At 50.7% G+C, this 25,578-nt stretch overlaps 5 protein-coding genes across 5 annotated transcripts; 3 read left to right on the top strand and 2 right to left on the bottom strand.

Annotated features, from left to right (window-relative positions):
* Positions 1–422: 422 nt before the first annotated feature.
* On the top strand, positions 423–1,440 carry HD553DRAFT_327193 (uncharacterized protein; the record flags this gene model as incomplete). The annotated part of the gene is made up of 2 exons (XM_046181777.1): positions 423–440; positions 529–1,440. 2 exons carry the CDS (start codon positions 423–425, stop codon positions 1,438–1,440), a joined length of 930 nt encoding a protein of 309 aa, XP_046032499.1.
* An 881-nt stretch (positions 1,441–2,321) lies between these two features.
* HD553DRAFT_365782 (uncharacterized protein) lies at positions 2,322–3,030 on the top strand (the record flags this gene model as incomplete). The annotated part of the gene is made up of 2 exons (XM_046184079.1): positions 2,322–2,441; positions 2,476–3,030. 2 exons carry the CDS (start codon positions 2,322–2,324, stop codon positions 3,028–3,030), a joined length of 675 nt encoding a protein of 224 aa, XP_046032498.1.
* Positions 3,031–9,853: 6,823 nt separating this feature from the next.
* On the bottom strand, positions 9,854–10,932 carry HD553DRAFT_167369 (NUDIX hydrolase domain-like protein). Its single transcript, XM_046176870.1, has 4 exons — positions 10,571–10,932; positions 10,425–10,499; positions 10,216–10,357; positions 9,854–10,146 (listed from the first exon to the last, which is right to left on the bottom strand). The coding sequence occupies exons 1-4, from the start codon at positions 10,710–10,712 to the stop codon at positions 9,861–9,863; spliced, it is 645 nt and encodes a 214-aa protein (XP_046032497.1). The 5' UTR covers positions 10,713–10,932; the 3' UTR covers positions 9,854–9,860.
* Positions 10,933–20,504: 9,572 nt separating this feature from the next.
* On the top strand, positions 20,505–21,796 carry HD553DRAFT_167304 (uncharacterized protein). The gene is made up of 4 exons (XM_046176869.1): positions 20,505–20,852; positions 20,921–21,035; positions 21,103–21,425; positions 21,500–21,796. Exons 1-4 carry the CDS (start codon positions 20,632–20,634, stop codon positions 21,552–21,554), a joined length of 714 nt encoding a protein of 237 aa, XP_046032496.1. The 5' UTR covers positions 20,505–20,631; the 3' UTR covers positions 21,555–21,796.
* On the bottom strand, positions 21,472–25,431 carry HD553DRAFT_167260 (P-loop containing nucleoside triphosphate hydrolase protein). The gene is made up of 23 exons (XM_046176868.1): positions 25,092–25,431; positions 24,791–25,029; positions 24,672–24,724; positions 24,589–24,606; positions 24,311–24,534; positions 24,230–24,244; positions 24,101–24,170; positions 24,017–24,040; positions 23,922–23,952; positions 23,799–23,862; positions 23,660–23,735; positions 23,530–23,593; positions 23,394–23,465; positions 23,239–23,329; positions 23,102–23,178; positions 22,974–23,046; positions 22,811–22,914; positions 22,708–22,751; positions 22,602–22,628; positions 22,493–22,527; positions 22,104–22,439; positions 21,968–22,037; positions 21,472–21,909 (listed from the first exon to the last, which is right to left on the bottom strand). Exons 1-23 carry the CDS (start codon positions 25,236–25,238, stop codon positions 21,599–21,601), a joined length of 2,265 nt encoding a protein of 754 aa, XP_046032495.1. The 5' UTR covers positions 25,239–25,431; the 3' UTR covers positions 21,472–21,598.
* Between the last annotated feature and the right edge of the window lie 147 nt (positions 25,432–25,578).

Here is a 25,578-nt window from a genome sequence, read left to right as displayed (position 1 = left end):
TGGTGATCGCTGACGAGAAATCCCCCTGACGTCACCAGCCAAGTCCGGATGTAAAATCAGCTTCCGAACAGCGTCACACCCCACGCAAAATCACGTGATCTAACGGAGAATCTCCGCGTTTCAGCCCCTTTCCTCTCCTTTCAAATCCTTGCGCTGGGGGCGAAACCTCGAAACCTGCCTATACCCGGATTAAGGTGTCTGTCGAGGACGATGGGTATCGACGTTATATCCGCTGTTATAAACTACTCATACTGCGGCTGATTCGATCCCAATAAACAGCGTCGTTCGCGAGATGAAAACCCGTCGGCTTCACCGTCGTAACATCCGTCATGATGATAACCCACAGCGAAGTGAAAGGCATCCTGCGTCGATGGTCTCGACATTTATCGCCAGCGGGAGGGACTCAGGCTAAGTTACCCATCATGATTCAGGGAATCGCTGTAAGCTCATTTCCCTTAGCAAGTGCACTTGAACCTCTCGATATCCAGATTCTCAAGCTCAGACATTGTATCGTATTCAATTGGACAGTGCGGTCGGTGGACGGTACAGCAACATGACATCAATCCCGAATACAGACATCAATCTGCCAGGCCTTCGGTACATGTAGAATTCGAAAATACACATTTCCACTACGAACCCTATCGCTCAACAGATGTAACCCTGTCAGAAAAGGCTCGGCGGTTAGAACTGGCTCGGCGGGAAAGATTGGCCGCTATGACCCCTGAAGAAAGAAAGGTGGACAAAATCATCAGGAAAGAGTTGAGGAAGAAGTTGAGCGACGAAGAGAAAAAGGAACAGAGACGGCTCGAGATTTTGGAAAGACGACGGGAGGCGGACGATCCTTATGTCCAGCAGGAACTTTTCGCCTTGTCATCTTTTTTAGACGTTCATCTTTGCACAAAACTCTCAGTTGGAGCTCGTCGGATGCTTATCAATATTCGGCTAGTGGACGGCTACCAGGGTAAATTATGCCGGGATCTGCTAGATGAGAAGCTCCCACGCAGACGAGGGGCTTCCCATGCATATGCGTTCGAAGTGGCTGTCAGGGACACACAAACCCGGCGTCGGCTGGCCAAATCGAGCGAGAGCAGTACGGCAGCCTCTAGCGCTGCCTTGACCAAGTCCGATGTCTCTAGCTCCGACTCAAGTGCCAGCACGCGGACACTAGGCGCCGGGTCTCGATCTTCTACCCACACCAACACGTCGTATTGGCCCCATTCATCAAGTTCAACCCTAGGGCCCTCATCCGAATCTGGTTTCTCTTCCTCATTGTCATATCGGTCGAGTAACCCAGCCCGGTCTTGGTTCTTCCGAGGAGATAGGGGAGCATCGTCGAGTAGCGTGAATGACTCATCATTGGAACCAGGCTCCAGTACGAGCTCCCGTAATCGAGGAAGGTCCAAATGGAGGTGGCCACGCAGGCGGAACATAACGCGATGATACACACGCGATCCTGCTCAAAGGTCAAAGGTGATCGACGAGATTGCGACATACGCAAGGACGAGATTAAGCAGTTCTCGGAATACATATCGAGGGGTGGGAACCGTTCATGATATCCTGATGCACTGCCTCAAGGACTCGGGGCAACAATCACCTTGCTGTAATGAACCTGGTCATGCACAAGTGTTTGAATGTATCACATGCTCGCTTGACAAAACCTGTTAAGGATTTTGAGGTGGATCAACAAGCATGCGCGGCTGCTTATCTGACTGCATTCCGTATTCACGAAAAGGCTGCGACGTGTCAATGTACGCATGTCCTCCCAAGAATAGCCAAGGGATAAATGAAATCTGAATTCGAGCTTGTAGCTTTGGTCGCGATCTGCAATACAGCTTAGATCCTGACTGACAGCAGTAAGGATAGTCTGTTACATTATCCGGTACCATGTTCAGAGCACCTCCACAAATACCTTCAGTAGCTTCCATCATCAAAAGGAATATGCTATATTGTCTATCAGAGTGCTGTGGGAAGCTTGCTGGGGTACAAATGCGACAAGGGAGGGACCGTGATCGGCTGACGGTCGTCCGTCGAGCGAGAGGTGACATTGCGTGCGTATGGTTGGGATGACCGCAACCTTGAGCAGAACGACTGCCGAGAAAGAATAGCTCGGCGTGATCACGCGATGACTTTGACTGGCCTGCGGCGTTTCGGGCGGAGCATGAAACAGAAAGAAGATTTCCCTTTGTTTTCGTCAAGCCCCATCTCCACGATTACCAAGGCGCTGCGCAAATGTATATAAGCCTCCGTACGCTTCTGCAAGCGGTAGCTGTCGATGATAGTTAAATGAGTTCATAGTAATGGACGCTAACTCTGCCCTCAACATGTATGATAACTCCCGTAACGAACGAAAAATGCAACTTGGCGTCGATACGGTCACCGTCGCTCTTGCTTGTGCCCGGCTGCTGAGCGGTTTGAGTGACAAACACAGGAAGGATATAGTCGTAGGTCAGACGTTTTCTATCGTTACTTTCATAGAGGCTGATGTCCGACGATGCTCAGGATCTTGGACAGTGGTCGATCCGGTACAACAAGTCCAAACGTAGATACTCGTCGAAGCATCATTTCACTGTGGCTTATGGGGGACAAGAAGAACAAACGATTGACGACCAAAAACAAGAAGATGTTCTCTTTCAGGTATGGGCTAACCGGTCCGCGCTGTCTGACAAGAGATATCGTTGGAAGAGCCTCTACACTCTCGAATTCAAGATGACGCAGGATGGGAAACAAACCGTCCTGCAGGTTACCGTACGGGACGATACCATGATAGTTTTCGCGGGCGTAGCCTCAACGCTGTCCACCCAGACAAGCGAAATCAGCTTTATCAGTCCGCAACCTACCAGATCTGCAACTCTACCCACCATCAGCAAAGAAGCATTTGATGAGGAGCTGGATAAAGCTGTCTACGAGCGATTGGAAAGAAGGAGAGCAGAAAAGCCCCGCGACAATGGTGATTGGGGCCTGACTGACGACGAAGAGGAATCGGAGTCTGAGGGAGAGAAACTATTATTGCTATCGCGGTCTACCTGTTGAGGTACCGGACGACAGCCGCAAATTCTTGTATCATGATCTCGATATCTCAGTACGACACAATTTTCAGATGGAGTGACAAGATACGTGCCCGATCATCCTATGGTTTATAGCTTCATCATGTGAGGCTAGTAGTAGATCGGTTTCAGGTATAGAGGGTGTTGAACGCTTGCAAGATGGTCGATGGAATATAAGAGCACACCTGCTCGCTACCACTGAGTGGTATGTTTTCTACATATACGATGTGTACTTCCAATACACACTATTCGGGGCTTCCGGAAGAACGGTCGATGGAAGCTCATCTTTTGAGAGAAACGGTTTCCAGGCGTGTCGAGGTCAAAGGCGTTGTCGTTTCTGAAGAACTTGGTGGCGCGACACGGGCGAACCGTTTCAGACAGACTACTCCGGAAGTCAGCAAAGTATTGAACGTCGAGGACTGGCTTGTATGATTTTCAAAGCATTGCACCTACCAGGATATTTGTGGCATGGAATCAGCTGGACAGGCGCGATATTACTTCCCTGCATTTCGCGATCACAACCGTACAGACTTTGCAAGACAATGATATTGCGGAGTTTGAGCAAGTTTTGGAAATTGATGTGGAAGAGGGAGATCGCGCTCAACAGGTGGCCCAGAATCCGTCGCATTTTTTTAGCCCGCGCAGAGACAGCAGGTAACCTTACGGAATTCGCTAGTTCCGATTACGGTAGCGTCCCGGTCACTCGCGAGTCCCAGCACGCCGATTGATCTCGTTGAGTCCCAATCAGAGAAGCTGAAGCTTACCTGTTTCACTGCTCCAGATAGACAGGCAGCCTTACCTACACTCCCCACACCATACCTTGTTCGCGCAGGGACCGTATAGGCCCCTCCGAGCATGGGCTTGAAACCTTGATAAGAGCAGGCGGAAGCTGTAACATCGGTACGATCGTCGAACTTCTCAACTCGACGAGTAATTCCGTTGCTCCAGTCTTAGGCGTCAGGGGAAGAAAAGGAGAAAATTTATAGTCTGTTTTAGCGTGACGTGGATGTCTATGCATTGATCAACTGTTCGGAAACTTAGGATGGTATCTCTTTTTCCGATCAGCTTGGTCATTCTAGTGGTCTTTGTTGGAAAAGCTGATCCCGACATATTCTTGTGTAAGGATTCATGATCATAAGCCGCACATGAAGCGCAACCTCTCCACTTCCTCCCTCTTGCCAACTGCGCGACTCACCATATTAGCATACAATGGCTGGTTATGATGCTGATATGACCTCGGGAGCACTCCCGTTCATGAAAGAACGTCTGGCGAACAAGTGACCAGCCCCTCTACTATGGCGGAATTGCAATATCGCTCATCTTTCAATGATGAATTTGGCATCATGCGATCACGCTCGATAGCGACATCGATGTAGCGGGGCTGTGTTCAGCGAAATTGAACCCTCGCTTAGATTGATTTCGACATCGGGCGTTAGCTATCCCCCTGGCGGACCAGAGAGACAAAGGGGGCTCAGCAGGTAATTACATGATCAGAATGGCGAGATATGCCGTGACTTCAAGAAGCTGCCTAGAGTGATCTGTTGGCGAAGGGACCACCTTTCTCCTGCAATCACACAATCGCTTGCTCGCAAGATTATGACTTATTCCGCTCCTTTCGAATCAACTCGCCATTTTTCTGGATTCAGTCTCAGGCATCACGCAGGAATCGGCATTTTCGCGCGTGACCCTTTGTCGCCACCGAGAAGCTAGCGTCAATCACTGCGCTACGTGCAGTGCAATTCAAGATGGTCAAGGAGGTCGACGGCGGTGAGTCAATGAAGTGAAAGGAAGACTCAAGAATAATACGTCAACATCGACCGCTCTATTTCCCCTCAGGCTGTCCTGTCCGGCTACGCGGTATACGATCCTTTCAGTTACGACGAAGTGACAATAATCGATGTGTATCGCTGTTCCACAGCATACAGCGCATATAAATAGGCACTCGGTCTGCAGTGGCCAGAGGTCTGGTTCCGGTCTTTATATGCTGAACGAGAACCAAGACTTGAGAGATATTGCCTTCAACAGCCTCACGACAAAGACTTTCGTTCAACATGGATCATCCTAACGAGGAAAATCAGGCCGCGCGGGTTTGGGCAAAAATTCTCGCTACAGCGACAAATACTCTTTTTGGCTCGTGGATGCTTCCCGCCGACTCTATCGTATGTGATGTCCAAACTGAAGATATCCGTAGGTCCTGACAAAATTCGTTCTCAGGAACCTGGTACATGGTTGGTGTCGTACGATGTAAATCAAGGGTATTCGAAGAAGTTCAAACTTTACTGCAGGTATGGAGATCAATATGAACGAGTTGAAGTCTCGAAAGACCAGCTACCAAAAGACATGAAGTTGGGGTACGATTGGTTGGGGAGTCTGGCCAATCCGGTGCAATGGCGCAATATTCAACTCAGACCCAGGGACCGACAGAACGTTCGACCATACGCAATTCGAATCAGCACGTGGGTAATATCTGAGACTTCAAAGCAGTGTATCCAGATTCGGGTATCGGCGGCACAAGTGAACCATCAAGATCTTGATCCATCCACTTTCACATCAACTGCGTACCCTCCGAGCAGTAACACGGGGGGTCCTCAAGGTCAAAGTCACTACGCCAATCCTGTTGACGAACTCGAGGCTGCTAGGAGAACAAGGCGTCTCAGGGATGAGACAGAAAGAGCTCAACTGGCAGCAGCTATACCTCTCGGTGAATAGCTTGCCCCGATAGCTCTAGTGGGTCAACGAAGTGTTGAAAACTGATCAGATTCTCTACTTCACTCCTGTTCAAGAACACGCGCTCCCGTACGGAGACGCATTCCCGCCGGGTTCGGACTTCCAACAAGGCACGCAACAGGCGTCTTTTCAGAACTACGGTCGGGACGCTGGCTCTCCATCGTTGTACCCACCAGCCGCACAGTCTACCTTCGCACCGAGCGGATATTACCGAGGCCACAACGCGGCGGACTCACCTGTCAGTCCCATGACTCCCAGTGGTCAGAACTGGCCCACGTACGCTTCGGGTTCGGTTTCACGAAGCAACACGTTTACTGGCGCCTATCCAGCCGCGTATGGAAGCTACAATTCAGGCAGCCCCGCTCAACCATCTACTTATAATCCTGCTGACAATCCTTCTGCGCAGTATGTCAGCCAACAGCCGACTTCTCTCTCCAATCAATCCAGAGTCCGGTACAATCCACAGACTGAACGATGGGAGCGGACCGACGATCGATGACAACGGTGAGGAATGGACGACATTCTCTCAGCACGGCTCGTGTAAGGACAATTGTACGGAAAATAACAGAAGATGTACATTAGTAAATGGTCATGGAGAATTTTCGAAACGATTCTTTAGAGAGCGCCATGACTGACTAATGTCAACGAACCTAGGTTTCGACCGCCAGGTGGAAGTGGCCCTAGTAAAGCTACAGCTTCATATTATGTAGCAACTCTGACGGATCGAGCCATATCGGGCAGTCCGGCAAGATAAAAAGGTGCGCTGGCCACTGTCGGTACCTGACCTTCACTATGGGCAGACGAACATACTAGTATGCTTCATAGCTACTTTTGTCTCAGCGGCTTCGTCTTTCGCCGAGAGTTTTGAATGACGAATGACAACATCGCCACGAATGTCCCCTCAGCTGAGACGAATAGCTCCTCTTGCCGGAGAACCCCGTTCTTCTGATCGTCACATCCGATTTTCAAGCACCAGCATTTACCAATCTAGCTTCGCTGTCGGCGCACCAAGTCCGCTCCAACCCGGTCTCTCATACAGCCTCTTCCGCAGAATACTGCATGGATGACACAAACGATAAATCCACCAGTGCCGATTCCGGTTTCCTGAACGCTGCCACGCAACTATGGGTTGAACTATTTCGCGAAACTTGACCTCGATCCAGAGCAATCTTGAGTGCCCCTGTGATAACTAGTATCGTTGAAGAGTTCAAAATCTGAGTGAGACACTTTTAGCAGGTAAGCGAGCGAGTAATCTCGTTCATTCGCACGTGGTGAAGGTGTCGAATTGACTGCCGCTGACCGCAAGTCGCTCATATGTTCCAATCCAAGCGAAACACCCAGGGTCTCCACTAATCGAAGCGATCTTCAGACCACCATGGCAAAGATCAGCGAAGGCAACGTTTTTGGTTCCGTCCGATCCGCCAATCTGACAACGGAAAAAGATCACAGCCTTCATGTACAATATTCGGTCAGATGAATACCGCGTCGAATCCTCTGAGTAGCCCAAGTAAAAGATAGAACCCTGTCATCAGCTCGAGATCTGTATCAAGGCCTCGGCAAATATCGAGACGGAGCTTGGAAGTTATTAGACCATCCAATGAACGAGACTCACCATTTATCGGAAACCATTCTGTCATCAGGCGTGGTCTGTATAGCTGACTCCGGAATCACCAGCATTACATTGACTGACCTCAATTCTAATGATAAAGTCATCCTATGATCGTAAGAATTGGAATAGTCACGACATAGTTCTCACAAAATGGCGGTTTACATCCAGCAAGAGCCCCCGTTTCAGATGGAAACTCCTCACTGGAAACACATAGAATCCTTGTAAACCATCTTCGAAAATACATATCTGCAAAGTCTGATGGCACAAACATGAGAGTATAGATCTATGGTGTTGAGTAAGTAGTCATCGACATGTGGAGGCTCCTGTGTACAGTTAAGAAGTTCGATACCCTACCGCTCAATTTCTGTTTCATCCGGTAACGTCAGATATGACCGCGGATGCAGATTCCTTCTGTCAAGCCATCATCGATCGTCTTGCCGAGCAGAAAAGCGGATGGGGGTCGTCTTATTGCCAGCAAGATATCAGCCCGGGGCTATAACTCTTGCAGTCGTCATTCGTCTAAACTCTATGTCCGGTGTCCGGACACGAAGTTTCCAGCTTACCATGAATCAAGCTGCAAGTGCCTACGGTAGTCGTGGCAAAGCTGATGAAAATGCGCTACGCTGTTGAAGTCTCATTTCAGTGTGGTGGCGCGCGATCGCCGACGATCATGTTTGACCTGACTAAACGTTTGTACATAGGCTTGCACTTGGCGGGACGTGATAAGACTATTCGCCACCATATGGCAGTTTCTTGTCAACAAATGCCGCACTGCGGTTGGAAGCCTTCCGTGAAGGCGCAGCACGCAATATGTGCGACTTCGACATCCTTTGTTATTTCCCCTAGGTTTTCTTGAGCCGTATCGCATCTTTCCTGTGGCCTGTGGAGATGCATGTAATGCAGTTTGATCCACCTGAGCCCTGAATCTCCTTCACAACAATACACTACCAAGACATCAAATTTCAACCACACATTTCTCAATCTCAAACATTACGTCGACATGGCAATATCTACAGAGCCGTCACTCAGCGATCACCAACGAGCGGAGCTGAAGGGGCTGATCCTGGAACTGTTGATCCAGCTACAACCATGGATAAAAGAACGACGACGCTTGAAAGCGGAGTTGCGTTGCGATATAGTCGTGAGTCGATCTTCAGTATCTTCTGGGGGTAAATGATTTCTCGACTCCCTGACCCCGATGAAGCGATTGACCATGGGATCAACAGGCTCTGGGAAGATACGGGTTCGTTTTCACGCGAGACGAGATGGGAAATGTTCTTGGGCTCTTTAGCATGGATCACATTGGTAGAAGAAACTGTGACGCATGTACCGACAAGATTAGTCAGATTGGCGAATCCTCACATGAAGGGAGCGTGAAGTCGATCGTAAATACGACGACGCCCGTTTTGAAGGCTGGTGGATCCATCAACCTTGGTCTAGGGTCAGGCTTCAAAGTGGATATCTCGCTGAGCAAGAGGCCCAACATGGACGGCCATGTCTTCGATCTGAACCTTGATGTGGAAGAGGAGTATGTACCAGAGCGCTGCGGAACTCAACTTGTCCGGCGGATTGGCATTTGACGTTACATGTTCTTACCTCAGTTGTTTCGATAATTGGAAACTTTGGAACTGTGCATTGGAAGGCTGCAATTGCGACCAGTTGGAGCCTGGTTTGAAGCACTCTGATACCGGTAAGCAGTCGTCGAACTGTTCTATCAGTCTACCTTGCGCTTATGATGGAATGCTTTGGGTTTGGCTAAGCATATGACAATTTGGATGAGACAGGTGACCGGGAAGTTGAGGGCAGCGGCCTCGGCGATTTAGGATCTGCTCCCCTGATTCTATCGTTTCGGATAGCAGATCGGGTACAGGGATTTACTCAACCAGTGAGAACACCTTACCCGTTACCCGCTCAATCTCGCAAGCCGTCGATGCGGAAACCTGTCAAACTGCTCGTACTGCGCAACAGACACTCTCGTCTTGGGTAAGGTCTACTTTTCAGGGAATGTCCGGGACCAGGTCGGTTCTCGGCCGACACACCCGAAGTAGAAGAGGCAAGTGAGCGTGTTCCCGCCTGGAAAGACGGCCCGTATGCTTGTATATATGGCCTTGTACATGTTGAAAATCCAATCGATCGCCGTCGTAAAGCGCATGAACTTGAGATAGACAAGGGAGAAACGTAAGACCCGCAAATGGTCTCTTGATCCAGATACATGCATTTTGGTGACGGCACGTTTCACTCGCTTGCGCCCCTTGTTCCTAATCGCTCAACGTTTGTTGCTATGAATCGCTGATGCACCACGATCTATTGCCTCAAGACGAAGCTCCAACAAGATCTCACCGCTGAGCATATCTGTCTCAGCACAATAGAAAGAGTTGCAATCGGTGTGACAATCAGATATGGAGGAGCGAAGGTTTTACATTAGGTGGTTGTACAAGAAAAGATGTAGTGTACAAATCTCTATAGCTCGACGTTCCAGTTCATCCAGACGAAGTAACGACCTCGCCATCCTCCGCCCGTCCACCGACCCGCTCAGCAGAGCCGACGACGGGCTCGGCGATGGGATCGGTGCCTACTCCAACCTTCACCTCGATCCCATTTGTCGATTCCGCGCCTTTGCTATCGAGATACCGTTTGTGCACGCGACACTGCTTGAACCCCATGTAGAGGTCGATCTTGGTATTCCGCTCGTTCGCCCAGGCTTGGCATCGTGCCAACGCCTCGGGGACGGACACCCACTCCCGCTTTCGTTCTTTGGCCTCGGGCCTATAACGTACGAAAGCATTAGCTTTGTGTACCAAAGTCAGGGTTGACTCGTGAAGGACTACTACTTACCAGTCGTCACATAGTGCATCGGGATCGACTTCGATCTCAAAGACGTGGTAATCTATCCGTCTCTCCCCGTCACCAGACATGCTGCTCCCAACGTGCACCTCGTTACCAATATCGCTGGCGAGCAAGTCTCTTGGGGTACCAGCTGTGTACGTCGGACGCGTTTCAGTGGAAGAGACGCCTTGCGACGAATGCCAGAACCAGGTACTGACCTTCCTCCCAGCTTTCCCGGATCGCCGCTTCGGCATAACTCTCGCCCAACTCCTTCTCGTGACCACCTTTGGGAACTGCTCATCAAGTCAGGGAGATATCATCAGATGAACTTCGTTCTGTCTCCGATGTTGGACGTGTTACTTACAGATCCATTTGGTGTCATGCTTGCGAGACGTCACCATGAGGACTCTCTGGTTGACAGGGTCGACAGGGATGGCGGCGCATACTGTCCGCTGCTTCAATCCAGCTCGAGATGGCGGGGAGACGGAGGCTGACGAATCGGTCATGCTTGCTTGAGATCGTGTTGTTGACAGTGGGGTATTAGGGTGCGGATGAGGTGTAGTCCAGAGGCGGCCGATTGACCACTCTTGCGATGTTGTTGAGGGTAACTTCGATCGTCCTAACAACGCATGCTGATTTAGATGCAGGTGGGATAGCGAAGTCGAGGGATTGACCAAGGCGAACGACCACAGAATCGTCCGGTGATTGCCGGAACAGTGTGTCGTGCGAGGATCTACGTCGTTCGAGGCAGTCGTGAACAAACGACGAGGAGAGAGCGGAACAGCTCGAGTGGCGACTATCGTATCCGGGTACCGTCTGCTTTGAGGTTAAGGATCATGGTCTTGACTATTCTGTACGGCTTTAGGTGGACCCGAGGAGGTACAAGCAAAAGGTTGTGGTCTCGCTTTGACCCGTCTTTGTGACAGGCAAGCGGAGGCGGCTGCTGCTCACTGCTCGCTGCTCGTGTGATCGTCGACGCGCATATACGGACGACGAGCGAGCACAATCAGCCGAACAACTGACTCCGCCGGCCACCCGTCCCGTCGCAACAAACGTGCATCATCGACGTCCACCTCGAAGTCCAAACAGTCGGTGCGTGGTGAGCATCCCCAGTCTCCGAATGATACCACAAACCAACAATTACCGTCTCCGTATGGTGGTTGCATGGGTGGGGCTAAGGTATCGTCGATTACTACCGGACCTATCATCAGTTTACGAAAGAATTCATCTGGTGGCGGTAACTTTTACTACTATGGCGGCAATCGACTTTACATTTCAAATAGCTCGGGAGTATGTGACAATGGCTTTACGCCAAGGTACAATACAGTGAAATATCGCATGGTATCATCGCACGACTGTGTTCCGTTGGATTCGATCGGTGAAGTTGTCAGATGAAATAAAGTCGGTGAATTGTTGCATAAGGACGATTGTATTATAACGTAGCAATGTTTAAGTACAAAAAATCAAAACCAATGGAATACAACAAAGAACTATTCCGACTCGTCAAACCCAGCAACAATCGCATCGATCGAGACCTTAGTATGTTTATCGGGGGAATTCTCCAACCCGTGACAAATCTCGTCGCGCAAACAGTCGAGTCCGTATTGGGCGATCCTAATGCGATCGGGCTGTTGCATTTGCCCTTGGTCCCGAATGATAGTAAGGGCCCGGCGGGCTTGATCGATGGGATGGACCGTTGGGTCATCCATTCGGATAGCGTTGGCGGGATCGACCTTCTTGCATTTTTCGCCGACCACACGACAAGGACCACAACTCGGCAACATCCCCTTGCCCTTGGTCACCCCGATACACCCGCGGCAAATGATAAAAGGCCCGAACTCAACTAACTTGACCAATGTGAGATAGTTCTTGTTGAGTCCGAGGGCCTTCATCTTCGCAACGGGGATCGTTTGACTGGGACCGGTGTAGACTTCGGGGATGTAAAGGGCGAGGCAGGTGTCGCACGCGAGTCGCCATCCTCCTCGATATTTGGCCTGATGACGTGGCAAACAACAACGCGTCAGTTCAGTGGAATCGATCAATGGAATAGATCGTTGAAGTCGAGCAATGGAACTTACCAATGCAGCGTTGATCCCGGGTGCATCCTTACGACCGGAAGCCATGGGAGTGTTCATGGCGGAGAGGGTGGCGGGGCACTGGACGGGGAGGATCGGAAGGGAGAGTTCGTCGAGAAGATCCTTGTGAACTAAGCAAAGAACGCGCGCAATGAAATCGATCAACGATCTAAACCAATGCAATCGAACAACGAAATAGACCACTGCAAGCTTACTCCTCTTGTCGTCCTTAGCTTGAGGACCGGGCTTCTCGATCCTGGTGATGTACGCTCCAGTGGAGCATCGGTATGCTTTGTCGGAAGCCCTAAACTTGGGGACTTCCTTGTTCTTGCCCTTTTTACCGGGCGATTTGGGCTGACGTTTGGTCGGGCCCTGTGCGTTGTCGAGATCGGAGTCGGCGTTGATCTCGTTGTTCCAGTCGTCGCACCACTGCTGGAAATTCTGGTATCGGCCCGGCCAAATGGTGCATTGCGGGACAGCGAGGGTCCCGTCCAACTCGAGAACGTTGGGGACGTCGAAGGGGGTGTAGAGAGGGCTATTCAAACCAACGGAAAAGTCAGATGATCGATCGCAATGGAATAAATCATTGGAATAAAAAGATACTTACGTTGCGTTGGGAGCCATATCGATACTGCTTGCGATGGAAGGGGAGACGGGCATAAAACGATTGCGAGAGCTATGTTTGTGTGATGTAGAGGAGAAAAATGATGTACTCGATCAGTAGGTGATTCCTTTGCGAGAGATATAAGTACTTATCGAGATGTATGTCTCCAAGACGTTATTCCATTGTTCTCGACTGCTGTATAGATGAACAAAAGCTGTTTCGAAGCGATGTTCCATTGAAATCGACATTGTAAACGATACCTTTGTCCAAACAAAAGCAAATCGACGTGAGTTTCAGTTCGAAAGAGGTTTGCCTTGAAGAATGTCCTTGTTCTCGTCCATTGCAGTGTTTCAAAATGAGTATTTCATTGTCCAAAAGCATCGAACAAGACCTATGTCTATACACCTTGCGTTGATCCTAGAAACGAGTTCGAAACTGTATTGTTCTCTGTCGATGTCGATGTCGCCGCCCACAGCGCTGCTGCAACTCTCTTCTCCTTGTTCTTGTCGCACTTGACACTATTACTGCGATGACCAAATTGCCAGCAACCGTGGCATTGCTGCTCTGCAGCTGGTACGACTTTGCGTTTCTTGAGAACAGTTTCCCCGCCCGATTGGGTGCGACCGCTAGAAGCAACTGGTACGATGATGTCTCCCGGTGGCACGTAGCCAGACAAAAATTCACTGGTTGATTGCGATGGAATAGACGCGTGCGAGGGCGCCGCGTATGTACGAGTTGGACCTGCTTCCGCGCGCGCGACAGGCCAATCCATTGCCACGTCATTGATAAGGGTGGCAGCTTCCGCGCGCGAGGGCGCTGTTTGCTTCCGCCCTACGCGTACCCGTCGAACAGGTGGCAGGATCGTCGCCGAGAGGTCGTTCAGTAGTAAATCACCTGGGAGTCGACGTTCGATGTAGGTGTTCTGAATCCCTCCCATTGGAATAGGTACAGGGATGTTTGCATTGTCAAGACCCCTGAGAAGAGCTCGAGGGACCTTTACACCCATTTGTACCGCTGTTTCCTTGAGTTGCGCGCGATGAACAATATGCCAATGAACATGAATTTCGTGGAGTTGTAAAGGATGTCGTCGAGTGCCATTTAAGAACGCCGCGAAGTCATGTTTGCAGGGCAGACCAGTGGATTTTTGCCATGCACCTGTGCAGGGGTCTAGTTGACCGTTGCTAGCCTTCACAGCTTTTGCAAAGAGGTACCCCCGTTGATGCATAAGGTCGATCGCGTACGTTGAAACTTTCCCGTGGAGCTATTGTTCGAAACAGGTCAAAAAAACGATTCCAAGGGAACGACACACTGCTCGACTCCAACTGACCTGCACAAAGCACTCAGGCAAACTGATGTTCCTACGAACAGGTCCATTGGCATGAATATCGAAGATCTTGAGCTGCGTACTCTCCATGTGGTTCAATACCGCGTTGGTCGCTGCAAAGAGATCGCCACTGCCTTTGATTTGCCTTTTGACAGCGCGATGGAACGATTCACCGGTCGAGGTAGCTAGATAGTTCAGATGGAACGCTTGCCCAGTAGCGTAGAAGGCAAAGCGTTCCGCCTCTTCGAATCCAATGATCAAGTACCCCACCATTTGTTGGGTGTTCGATCCATTTTGACCGTACCGATGAATTAGATCGACTTTGGCGTTCTTGAACTTCTCTTCCGTTGGTTGTCTTACAACACCCCACCAGGCTCGAAGTAATTCAATGAACGTGTCCTGTGGAAGACCTTTCTTGCAGTTCTTTACGATGTTTTGTTGTATATGCCAAAGACATAGGATGTGTTTCCAGCGAGGAAATTCTTGCTCGATCGCATTGCGCAAGGCCATTTCGGCGTCGGTCATAACCGTTTCCACTGGAGTGTTCCCTAGGAATCGTTTGAAGCACTTCATTGCCCAGATGTAATCCTTCTCCCTTTCCCGAGACATGAATGCAAAGGCCACAGTAAATGTAGTATTGCTCGCGGTCGCTGCAACGATGTGAAGCATCGGCATGTTGTATTTGTTTGTTTTATAGGTGCAATCGATAAATAACAATTGCCCGTAATGTCGAGCAAGGGTCATGGCCATTGGTTCAGTGACAAACAAGTGTGTTAACACATTGGCTGCACCGAAACAGGTCTCGAAAGGTATTCCAGCGGAATCGAGTTGTTTAATCAATGCGTCGGTGCGTGTTTTTCCACTCGCTGCATTGGAATAGAACTTTTGACGAGCGTTATAGATCTCTTTAATTGAAACCAATGTTTCTCTTCCCTCCTGTGCTGCTTTGTGTCGAAGCTCTGCTAGGGTCGCAGAAGGTAGATGATTTGCCTTGCAACTGTTAGGCGTCGAGAAGGCTCCAGGGAAGACCGGCTCGATGTATACCTGCGAGGACATATCCGGGAGTAATGTAGAACGTAGGACTAGGGTATATAGATGTAATAACAGATGAAAGACTATATACTACAATGATGATACAAAGTGATACAATACGATATGCTCCTTGAACAACTCCGCCGGAGTTGGTACGACTCGAGCCCGGCGTACACGCGCGTCGCTATAACAGGATCCCCCCATTAAGGGCGGACTCCGAACGCCCTAGGCATCGCCGTACTCCTCGAAAGCAGGTTTCGGCTTGTTTGGGTATCGTCGATGATAATCCAGCACCGCTTGGTCGTCATGGTGGAAGTCCTCCGGATGTACCCACTCGTTATACTCATCCTCGTAACCTTCCCACCGCACCAGATATTGGGTACGCGTCTGACGTCCCCGCTTCCTGCTCCGCGAATCTACGATCTCAGATACTACCCACTGGGTGTCACCGTTATCCACCACCTCTGGAGGAGGAGGCGGGACCTGTTCCCGCGAGGGCAGCTCGTTCCGCTTGTACGGAATCAGCATTGAGACATGGAACACAGGGTGTACTCGCCGCAGTTGCTCGGGAAGCTCCAATCTCCGCGCCATCTTCGCATCTCCCACGACCTCGGTGATCTTGAAAGGTCCGAGGGTCTTGTAGTCCAACTTCTTGTTTGGACGAACCGTCTTGATGTGGTCCGTAGACAACATCACTTGATCTCCGACCTCCATTCCCTCGTCGGGAACGGGCCGCCTCTTTCTGTTGGCGTATTTCGCCATATCCACCCTTGCTTGCTCCAACGCCCGGAGTACCGACTCGTGGATGTTCGAGAGTCGCTCCCTGAACTCATCCGCGCTTTCATTGGGTACTTCGGCCATCCGGATGGTGAACTTGTGGTCAGTCCCCTCGGAGGCCATGAAAGGCGACATCCCTATGGCGGAATGCTTGGAGTTGTTGTAGGCGAACTCCGCCAGAGGCAACAACTCCGCCCAATCATCCTGCTGGAAGTTCACGTAACTCCGCAGGTACTGTTCCAACGTCGAGTTGCTCCTCTCCGTTTGTCCGTCAGTCTCCGGGTGGTATGCCGTCGAGAATCTCCTCTCGACACCCGCAAAAGCACATACATCCCGCCAGAAGCTAGACATGAACAACGTTCCTCTGTCCGAGATGATCTGATCAGGGAACCCGTGCAACTTGACGTAGTGGGAGAAGAATAACTTCGCCAGGTACGAGGCGTTGTTATCCTTTCGACACGGGATGAAGTGTGCCCGCTTACTGAAGCGGTCGACGATTACCAGGATTGCATCCTGGCCCAATGACTCGGGGAGGTCCGTGATGTGGTCCCAAGTGATAGACGACCACGGCTTCCTCGCCGCAGGTAGGGGGGCCAATTCTCCGATTGGCTTTTGTCGGGGACGGCGGTTCTTCTGGCACGTCAAGCACGAGGCCACGTAGTTGCCTACCCAGTCTCTCATTCGGGGCCAATAAAAGTCTCTCGAGAGAAGGTCCTCCGTTTTGTCTCGCCCGTAGTGCCCCGCGAGCTTGCCGTCGTGAACGTACTTCATCAGTCGGACCCTTACCGACTCCACATCAGGGACGTACAGGAGTCCCTTGTAGATTAGGAACCCCTCGCCATCCTTCTTGTAGGGACCCTGCTCGTTGGGCTCCCTCTCCATCTTCTCCAAGATGGCCTTGACTACTTCGTCCGCCTCGTAACCTTGCAACAGGTCTCTCCGGAGGTCCTCGCCGGGAATTGGCAGGGTACCGTTGATCTGTAGATGCGGAGGGATCTCCCGCGCTGTAGCCGAGAGATTCATGGGCCGTAGCATCGTCTCGGTCTGTCTTGGTTCGCTCTCTTCCAGGAGCTCCTCCTTCCGGCTCAAGGCGTCGGCCTTACCGTTCATCACCCCCGGCTTGTACTCCAGGGTGTAGCTCAGACTGTTCAACAGCTGAGACCATCTTGCTTGTCGCCTCGACAGTAACTTCTCCGTTCGGAAGTACTCGAGGTTCTTGTGATCGGTAAAGATCCGAATAGGGTGAGGTCCCTCCAGGTAGTGTCGCCATATCTTGCAGGCGTAGACGATGGCCAGCATCTCCCTGTCGTGAACGTCGTAGTTCCGCTCTGCGGGAGTCAACGACTTTGACATGAACGCTACTGGTCGGAGTTTTCCGTCCGAACCTCTCTGCGACATCACTGCTCCAATCGCTCCGGCCGAGGCATCCGTTTCCAACGTTACCTCTGCATCTTCCTGGAAATGCGCCAGTATAGGCGCCTGCGTGAACGCTTTCTTCAGCGTTACGAACGCAGTCTCTGCGGATTCGTTCCATTGAAACCGCACTCCTTTCTTCAGGAGCTTCGTCATCCCCTGTATCTTCTGGGAGTAGTTCGTGATGAACCTCCGATAGTAGTTGGCGAAACCTAGAAACGACTGTAGTCCCTTCAGGTTTCGAGGCGCCGCCCATTGTTCTATGGACGACACCTTGGAGGGGTTCATCTTCACCCCTCCCGGAGACACGTCGTATCCAAGGAACTCCGTGTCTGTTGTGTGGAACTCACACTTCTCTGCTTTGGCGTACAGCCCATTTTCTTGTAGCCTTCGCAGCACCTCCTTCACGTGTCTCTCGTGCGTAGTCTCGTCGGGAGAGAACACGAGGATGTCGTCCAGGTACACTACGACGGACTCGTCCAAAAGGTCCCTGAACACATGGTTCATCCACCTTTGGAACGTCGCCGGAGCGTTCGTCAACCCGAACGGCATCACCAGACACTCGAACAGTCCGTATCTAGTACGGAAAGCTGTCTTCCATTCGTCCCCTTCCTTTACTCGTAACAAGTTGTACGCTCCTCGGAGGTCCAACTTGGTATAGACCTTCGCTGTCGTTAACTTATCGAGCGTCTCGGAAATCAGCGGTAACGGGGTCCGATCCTTTGTGGTAATGGCGTTCAAACGCCGGTAGTCAATACAGAGCCTGAGCTCTCCTCCCTTCTTCGGGACAAACAATACGGGACTTGCGGCGGGTGACGTCGAAGCCCTAATAAAACCTTTATCAAGGTTCTCCTTGATCCAGCGCTTCAATTCGGCGCTCTCCTTTTCGGAGTGGTTGTAGAGTTTTCCGAAGGGGGGTACTTTCCCTTCCTCTACGTCGATCGAGTGATCGAAGTCTCTATGTGCCGGCAACTCGTCGGCCTTGGTCTTGGAGAACGCTCCGAGGAAAGCGTGGTACTTTTCCGGTACCACCTTCCGTAACGTCTCCATATACTCGGGAGGGTCCAGGTCTCCCGGGAAACTCTCCGCTGGCTTGTCGTCCCAATCCCATAAGTCGGGACGCCTCACCCTCTCTTCTTCTTCATCATTGGCCTTGAGGTAGGCCACTACTAGTTCTTCGGTGACCCCTCCTTTGATTCGGTCCGTCGAACGTAACTCCTTCTCCTCCGTTTCGTAATCCACGGGGGAGTATACTATTTCTTTTGCTGGTGTACATCCGTTCTGGACGCACTTATCTTCGAACGCTACTGCGCTCATTTCCCAGTCAATTCGGGGGTTGTGCTCCTTCAACCATGGTAGGCCGAGCACCGTTGTGAAAGTTCCGAGGCTACATACGTAGAAGTACGCCGTTTCGGTATGTCTACCGATACGTAGTCTAGCTTGTACCCGGTGTGTAACTGCACCGGAAGAGATCTCTCTCCCATCAATGACCAGGAGTGGTCGGGGTCGTTCTAAAGGAATGAGGTCGAATCCGTGTTGCTCGACGAATTCGGTGTCTATAAACAAACTGGTCGCTCCTGAGTCGATCATCAAGACCGTCTCCGTCGGAGTACCATTCGGGTAGAAGGTGCCGGCGACTGTAATATGAGCCTCCGGCCGAGAGGGAGAACCTATGCTGCTCAGCACCAACGGTTCTCCAGTTGCTACGTTCAAGTCATTACTCGGGGAACTCGGATGATCTGTTATTCTGTTAGGCGTCGAGAAGGCTCCAGGGAAGACCGGCTCGATGTATACCTGCGAGGACATATCCGGGAGTAATGTAGAACGTAGGACTAGGGTATATAGATGTAATAACAGATGAAAGACTATATACTACAATGATGATACAAAGTGATACAATACGATATGCTCCTTGAACAACTCCGCCGGAGTTGGTACGACTCGAGCCCGGCGTACACGCGCGTCGCTATAACAGCAACCTGCTTCTACAATAGCTGCTTCGGCTGGTGTCATTTTTCGATTTTGTCGAAACACTCCAGGGGTCTCGGCCGGTGGATGATTGTGAGTCAAACACCGCGGTGAAACAGACCATTGGCCAGCTTTATCGCAGCTAACATAGATCTTGAATCCACAGCCACATCGCTGGGTAGTAGTTTTTTTGTTTCGAGCAAGTCCCGTTTGTTTGATGTAGTCGTGCGATGGGGTATATTCTCCTTCGCGAGTACATTTCAAGTTGAAACTGCGAACGACCCCTTGGTATTTACTAACGTTCGACTTCCTTATAGCATACCCGTGGGCTTGGCCATGGAGATTGATCTCTGCAACGATGGCATCCATGTCCATCGTGGGGTCAAACTCAGGGAGTTGAACAGAGAACGAATCCCCTGGAATCGATTGTTGAGCGATAACAAGGGGGGAGGGCGGGGGAGAAGCTAATTGAACCTCTTCTTCGGCCTCTTTCTCTGCTTCGTCCCTTATAAAAAGGTCAAGTAGGTCTTCCTCCATACCAGTGTATTGGTTGAGGACGTCGGGGAGCTGATCAATGTCGATTGCCTGGGAAGAGTTCATTGTGATAACGTATCGATTTTGAATACTAATGCAATTGCAAGGGCGTGTTTCTAAGTGATAGATCAATGTGAAATTTGATAGGGAAGACTTCTAGGCAATTGTACAAAGAACAGATCCAGTGGAATGTTGTACAGTAACATTGTAAGGGTCTTGACGATCAACAGTTGATCGTCGAGACGTTCCAATAGGGGTAACAAAGAGGTTTATTCCCCGAGATCGTTTTCACCGAGCCGGATGCAAGGGAGTATTACCAGGGACTCGTGCATGTGGCTGTTCCTTGGCGTCAAGCCATAGGGAGAGAGTGTTGGTATTTGAAATGTAAAGTCGATTGCCGCCAGGCTAGTAATTTTTACCGCCACCAGATGAATTCTTGTTTACGACCAAGATGCCGTCATCGATTACGTCAGATCGTCACGTGAATCAAGAATCGCGACCGAATGCTCGGACTTTGGCGTTGGTCGTCGCGATGTTTCGATGCATTAAGCATTCGATGATGTTGACATGTTGCATGTTGCATGTCGACAATCATCTACGCATCTACACGATCCACCAGATCTGGTTCGTAGGACGACTTCATCAAAGCGGCCAGCTATTACCGTATCCTGAGACTCAACGATCACGAGAAACGCAAAATGTCCATACTCGCTCGTCACCCTGGCTCGCTCATCTGCCGTAGAGCCGCATCGCTCAACGTCGATCGCATTGCCGGAACTCGTCTTGCGCCAGTCATGTTTCGTTCGACCCAATTGACCCGTCAAATGTCCTCTCGACCGCAAACTACAAAACTCGTCATTCCGCAAGACGCTAAAACGGTCTACGAAGGACCGTATTCCAAGACTTTCAAGTATCTAAAGTACGTCCGAATCGATATGTCACGAGCGCTCAATTGAAGAGAGATCTAACCTGTCATGCTTATGGCAGACTCTTTTCGCTATCCTCCTTGGGACTTTCTGCGGCGCTATCTCCCTTCATCTTCATCTTGGAATCTTCACTGCCAACATCTGGGAGGATATTCCTTGCCGTGACAGCGATTTCGGTACGCGCTTTCAGGCTCGCGCGAGATCCACTTCGGCTACTGATTATCCTGATCGGTGCATCTTCAGACGACCACATTCTCGACATATCTCATATCCCTTTTTACCGGGCCATATGTAAACCGGATCGTACGAGGAGCTGCGGATGCTCAGTATCCTTTCATCCTCTCTACGACAAGCATGTTCTTGCAGGAACGCAATACCTTTATAAACGATCAGGGCATCTTGGCGCCGAGTGAGCGCCCACTTACTACTTGGAAACTACGGGAACAAGCGGATAGCGTGGTCGATGCTCCATCCTTGGAGGCAGTTACTACTGACCGGACAGGGAAAGTGCTCGGCCGATGGAACGTCGAGGGGGGCAAAGCGACGCATACCGGTTCAGTCGTCAGGTCAGTCGGGAGAGCTGTCCTTTTCGCACAACCTGAACCAAGCTAATCGAGACGGTGACTGGTTCGATGAATAGGTATTTCAACGTGCATCCAGAGTTACTAGAAACTCGCTTCACGTCGGACTCATAAAAGCCGGAGCTACATCCAGCCGAAAGGTTACAATGCTATCGGACTCATCCGTAGAGCTCGAATTCCTCCGACGCCATCTGCTCCACTTCAAAGTCGAAATCCGAATCAGGAGTTTCTGATGTACGGCCACGACCCTTGACCCGCTTCTTGGAATCACCCGTCGTGCCTTTCTTAGCGGTCGATTTCCTCTTGACGCCAGCGGTCGCTCGGGTACTGGATTGAGCTGCGCTCTTGCCGGTAGCCAAAAATGTGAATTCGTATACCAGCGATGCTGCAATTTCGTCTACGGCGCCCGATGCCAGTCGAGTATATCTCGTAGCCTTTGGTCCCGGTTGCACGTAAACATTGACGGCATCTGTTGGACACAACCTATCAGCCCAAGTATCATTAGTTTCGATCGAAATGCGGCGTACAAGCAGTGGCGTGAAAATCCTCTTGAAGATACCCGTTGAGAACCAGATCCAAGAGCAGTGTTTCCGTTCGCTAGAGTTTCGATTTCAGACAGGTTTCAGGTTGCATTGCAGATTTTGCGGGCAGAGTCCGACGCACCTCTTTGCTCAAAATGAGCTTGCCGCCACAAAGCGCCTCGAGATCTACTGCCCCTCGTGTCTCCGATGATTGCGCTTTCGATGGCTGGACTACTGGGAATGTTCCTCCTGCGAGACCTCGTACCACGTCCGCCAATCCGCTCAGTGTCACTCGGCCTCCGGCGCGGGACACCGCTTCCGCCACTTTCAGTGCTTTCCAAACGGCGCGGGTCATGTCCAGCGTCTGTTTCTGATCAGAACTTCGACAGCAGTTGTCGCAGTGTCCACATGGTGAATCCAAATTTTCTGGGCTTTTATCGCCTTTTTCTGAAGAGAGCAGGGCACTGGATGCGAAGTACTGTAAAGCAGAGGTGAGCATCAGATTTTGCATCCTTCGATCGCGGCGATTACCTTTCCAAAGATTTTATTACGGCACGTGGTGATGTCTGCACGTTTGTCGAGAGCAGTTCGCATCAGATCACCGAAACACCGGGTCTAACAGGACCCACCTAAGTCTCACCTTGAGCATACCTCAGCATGTCGTGTACTATGTTAAAAGGCAGAAGATTCAGCTCATGCGCCGACTGGCTTTCCACTACAACATGCTGTCGTGCGGCGATGCATACCCTTGCTTTGCCCGTCAGTTTCTCCTAGAGTGAGTGATAGTATTCTGAATAATTAAAAGTGAGCTGCATGTGGCGATATACTTGTCTGAGGTAACCAGTTTACCTTGAAGCATCTTGGTGACGGTAATACAAAACACAGTCGCTTCGTGCTCCGTCTCGACCTGCTCTACCCGTCTCTTGATAGTAGCCATCCATGGATTTGCTCATCTTCGCTCGCCGCAAAAGCATGTCAGTTAGGCTCGTTCTTGAGCCTCAGGCTGACTCACGGAAGCGTGAACGACATAACGGGTCTCTGCTTTATCGATTCCGAGGCCGAATGCGATCGTTGCGCAAACGCAACTAATGGGGCATAAATCAGTATATGGTATTACCAAGCCCAGATATGTAGACCGACTGCAGCTTGCCACGTTTCCAATCTCGATGGATCCTCTCTTTGGCTGCATCTGCCACATCAGCGTGATAGACGCCGGTCTAAACAGCATTCGAGGTAAGCTTTCTACTTTGGAAAACAAGACGAGCCTCTCGGCATACCTTGATAGAGCCTTGCGAGGCTTCCATTAATCCTTGTGCGACGACCTCCGTATCCTTTTTGCTAAGACAGTAGACAATACCCGACTCTCCACTGTTCATCCCAGCGCGTCAGCCTGAGCGAGCGTCGTGATCATATCAACTGGAGTCCTGCTCACGGATGATGTTCTCGTATCCAGTCAGCCATTTCTTGTATAGCCACTTTAGCGTTTGTAGCTTTGGGCAAAACCCTAAAATTCGCGAATACTCGCTTAGCCCACTGCTGGACAAGCGTTCTGTCTGGTGCGAATGTACTTGTAATGCAGATTTTTTCGGTAGAGCGGAGCAGAGAAGGCGCAAGTCCCGCGGGAATTGGCCGCTAACCGGCAAGAATCTCAGACGGGAATCAGCAGACTGATAGGTGAGTGGCTATGCAGATAAATACCTCGGCCATCGCAGAGCGGTGGCAGCTTCAAGATCTTCAGGAGATCTGGTAGGACCTTTTGTGACAAAGTGGCTGTCTACAGAAACAAGCAGTGAGAATTAGTCCCGAACACGATTCGCACAACGCCACGCAACCTTACGACTGCAAGTATGGGTACTTTGGGGAAGAGCGATTTCAAAACGGAAAGCCGCTTGTAATCGGGACTACATTCAAGGAGGATTTGGTTCAACGAGAACGCGTGCAAAAATCCGCCTCGGCGTACCGGAAATCGTGGCCTAAAGCCGAGCAGCAATCTAACGGATAGGGCCGCAATCAGCTGGTATGATCGATGTACCCAAACTTCTGTATCCTGCTTACGCGCTTCATCTATGACAATACGGGCTGTTAAACACGGCTCATATCAGCCATAACCGGTCGAGAACAACGATGAGTTCCTCTCACCAAGTCGCCCGGACGTGGCGAGTTGTTCCATCACGCTAATCAGGCGTTTGCTCTTGGCCACTTTCTCGGGCTATGACACGGAGGAGTTAAGATGATTTGAAGGTGGCAGTGATGGAGTTGTATGCCTACAGTCACATAACATAGCTGTACAAGCGCGATAGGCTGGTCAGTCCAGATGTAGCTCAATAGCTGTTGAAGTACACTGCAGACCTTGATTTCTTTTCCCCGACCACCTGGGCCCGGCTTCGTTGTCATCCGTGCAAAGGCCTCGTTCTGCTCTTGCTTCGACGTGGTTCCGGTCAACATCACGCACTCGACACCCGCTTCCCTCAGATTCAGAACTTGATCGGCAATAAGCGATAATAAGGGACTGATAATGATGGTAGTTCCTGGGCTTAGAAGTGCTGGTAGTTGATAGCATAGCGATTTACCGCCTGGTCGTACCAGAATCAGCAATGACTTCTGAACGCATGGAACAACAAACTCACCCCCCGTGGGCATCACACCTATTCAGTCACATGTGATATCAGCGCATGCCACGAGGAAGCCGCCCGCGTTCTTGAACGCTTACAGAGTATGTCCCTACCGTCCATATTTGCATTACAAACCCCTTCTTGACAAAGTCTGCGTGGAGACATATCGGTGTTTCGGATTCGACAAATCTCCTGGCCACGCTGACGATGCACTTACCGAAATGACTTTATGCCCCACACCTTTTCCATCGTCTTTTTCAGTTGCGAGGCCCATTCGAAAGGCTCGGAAGGTTTCGTATAATCGAGCAGGATCTCTGCGCTCTTCTTCTTTTTGGCCAAGGGCAACGTCTGTCTTACTTGTTCCGACGAAGCCTGCTGCAGAAGACTTTGACGTTCCTTCTGCAATACAGAGCGCAATTGTCGTAGAGATGCTATCTGGTCATCTATAGCGGCGATCTAACGATAAGAGGGATGAATTGATTCGTCTGCTGAATGTTTCTGGCAAGACATGAGCCTACTTCAGTATCCAAATTATTCAGAGCTGAAGGACCGGCGGAGGTTATAGTCGAGGATGAGGCGGCAGCATTCTTCGGGTTCTCGTAGCCGGTGACATTGTCCAGTATCTCGATGCCACCATCGCTTGATTCATAGTCAAATTCCTCCATTTTGTTCGAGATTAGCGTCAAGTATGAGGGTCGAGAGACGTTGCTTCCCCCTGTTCGCTCTCCGCCGAGGAAGGTCGTCGGTTTCTGGATTCAGCCGACTATTATGACTGATCCTCGTTACAAACCCTGCTATGCAGGAATGCGGCGTGTGACTGGTAGCTGTACAGTGATCCCGTAATTCAGTGATTCAGTGCAGCCTCACGGATCATGGACTCCGACTTGCACTGCCTACTCGCTACTCGTCTGGCATTTATCTGATCGATTTGTTTACTTTTTGTTGATCGGAATCGCTGTTTGATGACGTAAGCCGATACGAAGCCAGGCTAGGGATGTACGAGTA

The sequence above is a fragment of the Filobasidium floriforme genome, assembly GCF_021052385.1.
Source record: "Filobasidium floriforme strain CBS 6241 chromosome Unknown HD553scaffold_31, whole genome shotgun sequence".
NCBI lineage: Eukaryota > Fungi > Basidiomycota > Tremellomycetes > Filobasidiales > Filobasidiaceae > Filobasidium > Filobasidium floriforme.
Note: the sequence above shows the minus strand (reverse complement) of the source record. Positions and strands in the feature narration are given on the sequence as shown.

Coding starts and splice junctions, on each gene's coding strand:
- HD553DRAFT_167304 (XM_046176869.1), top strand. CDS start 20,632: ATGTCCATACTCGCTCGTCACCCTGGCTCGCTCATCTGCCGTAGAGCC. Junction 20,853..20,920: donor AAGACTTTCAAGTATCTAAA/GTACGTCCGAAT, acceptor TGCTTATGGCAG/ACTCTTTTCGCTATCCTCCT. Junction 21,426..21,499: donor CATACCGGTTCAGTCGTCAG/GTCAGTCGGGAG, acceptor TTCGATGAATAG/GTATTTCAACGTGCATCCAG.
- HD553DRAFT_167369 (XM_046176870.1), bottom strand. CDS start 10,712: ATGACCGATTCGTCAGCCTCCGTCTCCCCGCCATCTCGAGCTGGATTG. Junction 10,500..10,570: donor GCATGACACCAAATGGATCT/GTAAGTAACACG, acceptor CTTGATGAGCAG/TTCCCAAAGGTGGTCACGAG. Junction 10,358..10,424: donor CCGGGAAAGCTGGGAGGAAG/GTCAGTACCTGG, acceptor CGACGTACACAG/CTGGTACCCCAAGAGACTTG.
- HD553DRAFT_167260 (XM_046176868.1), bottom strand. CDS start 25,238: ATGGAGGAATTTGACTATGAATCAAGCGATGGTGGCATCGAGATACTG. Junction 25,030..25,091: donor TGAATAATTTGGATACTGAA/GTAGGCTCATGT, acceptor TCTTATCGTTAG/ATCGCCGCTATAGATGACCA. Junction 23,594..23,659: donor ACCGCTCTGCGATGGCCGAG/GTATTTATCTGC, acceptor CTTGCCGGTTAG/CGGCCAATTCCCGCGGGACT.